We start from the raw sequence: 9626 nt of genomic DNA on the forward strand, positions 1-9626 counted from the left end.
ACACACACACACACACACACACACACACACACACACACATATATATATATACGAGGGGCTTTTTTCAGTTTCCGTCTACCAAATTCACTCACAAGGCTTTGGTCAGTCCGAGACTATAGTAGAAGACACTTGCCCAAGGTGTTACGCAGTAGTACTGAACCCCGAACCATGTGGTTGGTAAGCAAGCTACTTATCACTCCTGCGTTACTCCATAGTGTATGAGATTCGTAATGTTCGAAACCTCTTATCCTTAATATGACAAATAAATAGATATTGTAGATATTCAAAAAGCAATATATTAGACACTTACCTTCAACGTTAAATACAAACTGGAGCATCATGAGAAACAAGGCGTACTGCAACATGGCTGCAATAGTAAGGAGTAATTGGTTACACATACATGTGTAGATATGTAAGTATATATGTGAATGTATATACATATGCATACATACATACATACACGCAGTAAAGTAGATTATGTATCTGTCTATATGAATTGGACTTTGCAGACAGACAGACAGACAGACAGACACACACATACATACGCACACACACATCACGCATACACACAATCCATTACATAGCTTTGAGGAGATACTGACCTATTGAAACACTTGTGCAATTGTAAGTTGTATATAGACATGTGCGTGTGTGTATGTTTGTGTAAGAGAGAGAGAGAGGGGGGGGAGAAGTGGGAAAGAGAACGAAAAAGTGCGAGATTCTGTAACATTCTTACTCTTTTACTCTTTTACTTGTTTCAGTCTTTTTGACTATGGCCATGCTGGAGCACCGCCTTTTAGTCGAGCAAATCGACCCCAGGACTTATTCTTTAGAAGCCTAGTACTTATTCTATCAATCTCTTTTGCCGAACCGCTAAGTTACGGGGACATAAACACACCAGCATCGGTTGTCAAGCGATGTTGGGGGGACAAACACACACATACAAACATACACACACACATACATATATATATATACATATATACGACGGGCTTCTTCCAGTTTCCGTCTACCAAATCCACTCACAAGGCTTTGGTCGGCCCGAGGCTATAGTAGAAGACACTTGCCCAAGATGCCGCGCAGTGGGACTGAACCCGGGACCATGTGGTTGGTAAGCTAGCTACTTACCACACAGCCACTCCTACGCTTGCCTAAAATTAAACTACATTATAAATTAAACTACATTATAATCCTAGAGTTGATACAGGAAAAATCAACAGAGCCATTGACTGGACTAGAACCGTATATCTATCGCTTCTGCGGTGCATGTGAATTAACCAATTACGCCACAGAGCGGATATCATTCTCTCTTCTAGCTACTTAAACTTCCCTGCTATTTTATTTCTACAAAAAATTTCTAAAGCCACTTAGCGCGTATCAAGGTACATCAATCCAGCAGTTACAAAGTATTTTTGTCACGGACCCTTATGTGACATTTTTTCTATAAATCACGAACCCAAACCTACATTTTACGGATAATCCCAACCACCGAAATTTTCATAGGACATGAGGGAGATTAAGAAATTGTTCCAGCAGCGGCTAGCGGGAATGCGATATCAATCAATGTTTTATTCACTGTTTTCTATATCAAAGGCAACAAATCTCGCTTAGCTATGTGGCTGGCTACCTGTGGGTATACATCACTGATTAAGCTCAATTAGGCTGAAATGCACCCGACGTTCTCGCTATCCGCTGCTGGGACGATTTTTCGTCTGCTTCTGATATATATTACGTTTCTTAAATACTACAGGTCCATAAGAGATGTTATTTTGAACAAATACGGCGGTAATTTGCCTTTCAACGATGTATAAACATAAAATATGATACATAGACGGCTATTTTAATTTTATACTACTTCAGTTGCATATACCTGATCTATCTATCTATCTATCTATCTATCTATCTATCTATCTATCTATCTATCTGTCTGTCTGTCTGTCTGTCTATCCGTACATACGTATTATATATTGTATATATTATATGTACATAGGTGCAGAAGTGGCTATGTGGAAAGAAACTTGCTTCCTAATCTCATGGTTCCGGGTTCAGCCCCACTGCGTGGCGCCTTGGGCAAATGTCATCTACTGTAACCTCAGGACGACCAAAAGCTTGTAAGTGGATTTGGTAGACGGAAGCTGAAAGAAGCCCGTCTTATATACATGTATACATATGTGTACATATCTATGTATGTGCATCTTTGTGTCTGTTCGTTCCTCCACCACTGCTTGACAACCGGCGTTGGTGTGTTTACGTCCCAGTAACTTAGTAGTTCGGCAAGAGTGACCGATAGAATAAGTATTAGGCTTAAAAAGTACTGGGGTCGATTGATTCTACTAAAATTTTTCAAGGCCGTGCTTCAGCATGACCGCAATCTAATGATTAAAACAAGAAACAGAAAGTATACAATGAACTTCACTAGCTTACAGTTGTTTCTGCAATATGACACAGTGCAGTCAGAACTGTGTACTTGTTCATCTGCTTCACCTTATGACTTTCTTGGAAGGTCTAAGATAGCTAGAAGGTGATAGACAAGCACTCATCTCTTAGTTCACTGCACCTTGTAGCTGAAACAGCCGTAAGCTAATGAAGTTGATTGCATAATTTACTGTTAGTTGGTCATATATCTAATCTCATGTTTACACACACACACACACACACACACACACACACACACACACACACACACACATTAGAATGTGGCACAAGAAGACGACGATGGATTAGAGACAAAATATGAAGAAACACACAAAGGACGCGAGCACACTCATCCCTCATCAGTTATCGACCAAAAAAATCATCACAATTTCGATGGCTAATTAATAATAATGTTTAATTTAGGGGTGTCAACAGCAAAAGCTGCTGGAGTATTGGAATATAAATGAGTGAACATGAAAAACAGAACGAGATGAGAATAAACGAAAGAAAAAAGCAAAACAAAGGAAAAAGACGTGATGTCTAGATAAAGCGGTGAAAAGGACGAGTGATAAAGAGAACGAAAAATATATGAAAAGAGAAAGCAAGGACGCTAACGAAAAGTTACTATATAATAAACGATACAAGTATTTGTATACATCATAACACACACACACACACACACACACACATTCATGCATGCATGCAAACATACACATATGTACGTATACATACATAAATACATGCATACACACATAAAATAAAAATAACTTTTCATTTATAAAAGGTCTGATTACCTGATGAGTTTTGTGAGACAGAAATGAGTCCTGAATACCTCAAATCGCTTTCTTATACTGTCAAGTTTCCCCCCACTTCTTTATCTTGGCCTTCCTTGTGTTACTTTCTTTCCTTCTTAAAGTTTTTTCTTCTTTTTATATTCTTGTTTCTCTTTACTTTAAATATTTCTTTCTTTTGCAATGAATTCCTTTTTCCTGTGAATATATTCCGTTGGAAACGTTATTTGATCATGGATGTGTAAAATATTTCAGAAGAATCTACAAACATTTGGAATTCTTGATGTTTTAGATACCCAACTGGAAAGAGTTGGTGGAGATAGCTTTTCAACATTTAGTTTATTAAAATGATTAAGTACTTCATCAATTTGATCCACATAATTTTAAAAAATAAATGACAATGGCAAAGAAAAATTCTTATCAAATTAGAGTTGTGTACATATCCAAATGGAAGAGGTGAGATAGCAATTCGGCATTAATTTGCAGACGATAGATGGACATCTCTGAAATACAAAATTAGATAAATTCTTTGGGATAAATACAGTTCTTATGAATATATGTATATATAGTCTGATGGAGTTCCTTAAATGATTTTTCTAGACCTGTGTCATAAAGTAACACAGTGAAAGTGTAACAAAATACTCTCGTTGTCTATATTATCCTGATGGATGGTCATTTATGAAGTATGTCCTAAAAGAACAATTAGAAACAAATGAAATTCTCACCTTTTTCATATCTTAAAGAAGAGTTGTTAGTAAATGTCCTGTACTCCAAAGCTTAAGATAAACATTTGGTAAGAACAATGGAAAAGAGTCCGAGGAAATGACAATCGTGTGGTTATGTATATCCAAGTTAAAGACAGATATTCAACATCTGAGGTAGAGGTGTTGGTTAGATAAAGTGAATCATAAAGCTCAATGTATCATTTGTTTGTTTAATTTTCTTTTTAAGGAAGATTCTGTCCGTCAGACTTACGAAATTCTTTGTCAGATATATATATCCGGTGAAGATGACAGAAAATGAGCAGTGAATACCAGGCTGAGGCGTTGACGAGATCTCCTAGGTTTCTAGGTCGTAGTTTAGCGATAACTGGCTGTATCGCGAACCGATTGTTCCAACCGAAGACAGGATGAGATTTTCATCATTCGTTTTTAGCAATGTCCAACTTGGGTCAGTATTATAACAGCCAGAGCACGAATTGTAAACGTCACGATGGGGGGAATCAGCACGGGCGCAAATATTTGTAACGGTAGTAGGGAGAGAGAGAGAGAGAGAGAGAGAGAGAGAAGAGGGGGAAAAGAGAAGGTTGGTTAAAGGGCGAGAAAAAGAGAGAAATAGAGAGAGGGTAAGGGTGAAAAAGAGCAAGAGAGAAAGAGTGGGTGAAGAGAAATTGAGTGAGAGAAAGAAAGGAAGGGGAGAGAAAAAATAAAGAAAAAGAGGGACAAGAATGTTGTGCAGGGGAAAGTGTGTTACAGAGAACGAGAGAAATAAAGAGGAGTATGAAGTTCAAAGCAAAATTGGTGAAAGAGGGAGAGAGTACGAGAGAGAGGGAGAGATAGAGAGAGAGTGACAGAGAAAGATGAAGAGGGAGGAAGTGTAGGAGAGAGAGAGAGAGAGAGAGAGAGAGAAAGCGGTGGGGGTGGGTAGATTAGAGAGATGAAGAGTAAAGAAGAATCGAAAGGATAAAAGACAAAGTTGACCGCGGCGATATTAGAACTCAGAACGTAAAGAGCTGGAAGAAATGTCGCTAATGATTATGTCCGGCGCGTCAGCGATTCTGCCAGCTAAGAAAAAAAATAGAGGCTATGAAATAAAAGGAAAAGGACGAGAAAGGGAAGAAGAAGAAAATAATAGCAAAGTGAAGAAGGAAAAAAGATATATTATAATTAGTTTTACTATATTAATAAATATATTTTCGTTCAAATATTTTGGATATTAGCGAACCAGTGTATTTTTAGAATCATCAGAGCATGGGGATTCAATGTTGGCTGTTGTACAAACTCATCTACGGCTGCCATGTTGGATTTGCAAAATAGCCACCATAAAATACATATTTTGCTTTATTTTGGCTTCTAGTCAATCTTGAAACTTAAATATTCTAATCTTAAGTGTTTAAGGTCAACGAACTTAATTAAGGCCTCAAAACAATGCTCATGATTATAGAATCGCAACAGACGAAGGTAGCTGAAAACCATTGCCTTTATATTTGTAATATAGCTGTACTATTTAACATCTGTTGCAAGTCCTTTGAAATTATAGCCATATGTTTATAAAGCAAGAAAGCAGCCTTGTTAGTCAACAGGTTGAACTATAAGTTTTATATGCAGGATATACTAAGTCGATATCATTTAGGAATATATTTTTACAGATCTTCATAATTAAGTGATATTTCATATGATAAAAGCATCCCATAGATATGCTTTTAAGATATGTGCCTTTCACAATCTCGTATTTGTTTCTTCATTGTTTTCTGTTTCAACGTAAAATGAGTCAACTAACGTAATCGAAATATGCCGTCAACACCTGGAGACCGTCAGTGTTGGCCAAAATTAGTAACTGTGATCATTGTCCCAGGTTTCTTTGCCATCTATTAGACAAACACCATTTCATCTACAACTGCAAGTTTTGAACTTTCAGAGGGCTGACGATGTTTCTTATTTTACAGATGCTTGTACATTCTGAAAAGTTTCATTGTTTTTTTTTCCTAGGCAACGTATGAGGCTTGATTCGTTAGCACATGGAAGAATTGACAACCAATGCTTCAGGTGGAACCAGTGTAAACTCGCCGTTCCCGAACGTATTCTCCTGATCGATGTCTCAGTTTGATCTGATTAACTATAAGCCAATTATAAAATTCTTTTGTTTCTTTCAGACTCACAGATCGACACTGATCTTGTCTGTTTGTTACTGTTTCTCCTGGGTAGAATATGGCATTGTTCTGCTTTATGAATGATGTCAACAAACTAACATTATCACTGATACATTCGAAAAAGTACTCTTCATACAGAAAGTGGCCAGAAAGAGTACGAAAACGTGTTCTTCTTGTCCACTTTTGTGGACATTTTCTTGAATAACATAAGCGCGAGTCGTTCAATTGTAAAGCCGATTACCTTTTACAACAAAGGAATTTCCGTGACTCAGTCTGGCTACTTTGATCTTGCTGACGGCATCTTACTCTTTCTTGATTACCTGATTGTCCTTTATGGTGTTCTTGTGGTTTATGAACAGTGATGACAAATTAATCTTAGATCTCCGTGAGAAGCGTGACATCTCTGATATGGCCATCAAATACCGCTGTCGCGCGTAGGCATTAGAAGATATAGAATTAACCCAGAGTGTATCTTCATGATCCTGCTTAATTGTTCTCGTACGTAGCCTGTACTGATGTGTCATGGAAAATGCTTATTTACCAAGCCTGAATCTTCATCGTCCTATTTAGTTGTTCACATGCGTGTTCTGCTCCAATAGAGAGAGAGAAAGTTTCTCATTTTATCGTGGCAGATATTTTCCCATCCTAATGTTCACACCAAGTTTTCGAAACACTTTTCAACTTCGGAAATACGAGTAGATATCTTGTCTTTGGAAACACAGAATAAACATCGAATGAAAAGTTTAGAAGAGTTTTATCAATCAGTGGCATATATCCGCCTTGTTACCGCTTGACTCTGGAAAAATAAAAAGTTCTGAAAGTGAACTAAGTGTTAAAACTAGAAGTCTAAAGATGCAACTAGTGTTTTTTATTACCCAGGAAATATAGGATTAGCTTACTTAATTAAATTTCTATGTTGACTAGAAACCGAGATAGGACAAATTATGTTTCTTATAGTGGCCATTTTGAAAAGGAAAATGGCGACCAAGCAGCTATATACGCAAGTATCATTTTTATTTTTTTAATTTTCTGTGCTCTGAAGATTTCAAAAATGTAGTTTTGCAATTCTCCAAAATTTTGAACGAAAAAATATCATGAATCTGACTATTATGAAAGAAACAGTGCAGATATCTTTTCCATACTATGTAAACCCCGCCTCTCTACTTTTTTTTTTTGTAATTTTTCGTCGTAATGTTCTCCCCGTTCGTCACCCTTGCAAAAATAAAAGAAATGTTGCATAAATGCCTTAATGTATTTATTTACAGCTCTTTATGTTCTGAGTTCAAATCCTCCTAATGTCAACTTGATCCTTCATCCCTGCAGGGGACGAAATAGAGGTGGGTCTTACACCATATGAAAAGATAACAACAGCATATACGGAAAATAAAATGAAATGTAAGTATGTAATGCATATATCCCCACCAAAAAAGACGACAGTTATTAGTAGGAGACAGTCAAGAGATTCCAACAGATCTAGGATTATCTCGAATACCAAGAGAAAGTATCCTTCTAGTTTGTGGTCTTTGGCTTACAGTCGCATATTCTCATATTTAGGGCACGCTGAATTCCCCAGCACTGAAGTAAAATAAATAAGAAGAGATGCGATACATCTGTCTGAGCAAGCAACAACATTGCTATGTGTTTCTAGTACGGATATTTACCTAAACATCAAAGGCAAATATAGTGTTTGTCTTCATAAAACGATTTGTTTTTTTTTTTTTTCAATCATTTTCTTTTTTCTTTATTGTTTTATTTTGAGTCGTGAATCACATATTCCGGTGGATTATACGTTGTTAGCTAATAAATACCTGGCTATCTCTCATAACACTCAATGTGTATATGAGTGCGTTTTTGTGTGTGTTGGTATGTTTGCGTGTGAATACACTCACGTAAAAAGGATTCATTGTGGACAGACATTCGGAAAGAGGGCTTAGTTATCTCTACGTTCCTTACGAATGCTTAAACAGGGATTTCAACAAGTGCTAAGATTTTCAAGTGCAGCTAAACTTTAGAGAAAATAAAAAAATAAAAAAATTGATAAAAGCAAAAAAGTATTTTGGTTTATTTTTCTTTTCATGTCAAAAGAGAAATTTACAAAGTATAAATAGAAAAATTAAAATGGCTAAAGTAAGCAGACGGTTAACAGTAATATCAACGATGGTCAAATGAGTGCATCACAAGAATGTTATAGTTTTATTGAAACGTTCCAAGGCAAACATTTACTCTCAGAGGAAAACGTAGGAAAAGGATGATTCTAAAGTGCAGACGACTTCCTGAATTAAAGGCTATCTCAGGGATTTGAGATGCTGCCATTTTTAATTTACCGTTTACTTAATTATTAAATGTACAGTAAGCATTTTACACTTTTGGCAGGCTGGAGAGGCAGTTTAAAATAAAAGCATATCTAAACAGTAAACAAAAACCATATAAATATTTTTCAATTAGTGCAAGATCGTATTTTATTTTTGTTTTCAAAACTGTCTTTACTTTGGGACATCTGTTGTTTAGGATGCCGTTATTTCAGAATTTTGCCATAGACTCCATCTTCACGATGAAAATTTATGATTAATTTTATTCATTCTCATACTCTTCAAGTGAATTATGGGATTATAAGTTATATTACTTCGGTTTTCACTGGTCCATGCCTGTTAATGATTCTTTAAATTAGTTTTTCTTATCATTATCATACAGAAAATTTAGGCTGCGTGGTGGCAGAATCGTTAGCATGTAGTACAAAATACTTAGCAATATTTCTTCCGGTTCTTTACGTTCTGAGTTCAAATTCTGCCGATTCTCAATTTTAATATGTATATTGACTAACACACAGCAACAGTTGGATCGTAATAACGGAACGAGCAGATGTGCTTCAAAAGGAAACAACTAGAATTTACCCTAACTACCTCTCTCTCTCTATATATATATATAAGCATTGGTACCTTTATTTTATTGTTATTTGATTTCCTCCTATAAAAGAAGAACTTTTTTGTAACAAAGAAATTAGGTTCCGCTGATGGGAACTAGTCAACAATTGCTACGAAAAGTTGTATTTCGAAATTCAGAATAGTCTGGTATATATTTGCCGCTTAACATTGTAGGTTGTGTCCGTAAAGTGTGTGTTGTCTGATCATTTCCTTTGCGACGAAAGCCCAGTTTTTCGAGATTGTCCTCTAAACATTTACTAATTTAGCCCATAACAATATGTATGAAAGTGCATTTATTATCTTGGTAGCAGATATTAGGAAATATTCTATGACTCATTGATTCTGAAAGAAATATGTATGTATGTATGTATGTATGTCATTATTCAGTTCATTTCAAGATTTCTTGCTAATGGAGAAAGAACCGGTTTCTGACCTAGATCCAAAGCTCCTTCATTGGAATTTCAACGTCAACAACAGGGTGTGTATGTATGTATGTATGTATGTATGTATGTATGTATGTATGTATAAAGATTTATGTGTTTATTAATATATCTTTTGCACGTCAGATGCATGTACATGCACACACAAACACACACACACATTTATATATATATATATATATATATATAT

General features: G+C 36.0%; 1 protein-coding gene across 1 annotated transcript in view; it reads right to left on the reverse strand.

The window, feature by feature from the left end:
- LOC106875221 (acidic mammalian chitinase) overlaps positions 1-9626 on the reverse strand; it is a 36875-nt gene that overhangs the window by 18684 nt on the left and 8565 nt on the right. Inside the window, exons 2-3 of the mRNA XM_014923272.2 lie at positions 3210-3404; positions 311-367 (exon numbers count right to left, since the gene is read on the reverse strand). Coding sequence (XP_014778758.1) covers positions 311-365 — 55 coding nt within the window. The 5' untranslated portion in view covers positions 366-367; positions 3210-3404. The remainder of the gene's footprint in view (positions 1-310; positions 368-3209; positions 3405-9626) is intronic.

Source organism: Octopus bimaculoides, chromosome 11, assembly GCF_001194135.2.
Source record: "Octopus bimaculoides isolate UCB-OBI-ISO-001 chromosome 11, ASM119413v2, whole genome shotgun sequence".
NCBI lineage: Eukaryota > Metazoa > Mollusca > Cephalopoda > Octopoda > Octopodidae > Octopus > Octopus bimaculoides.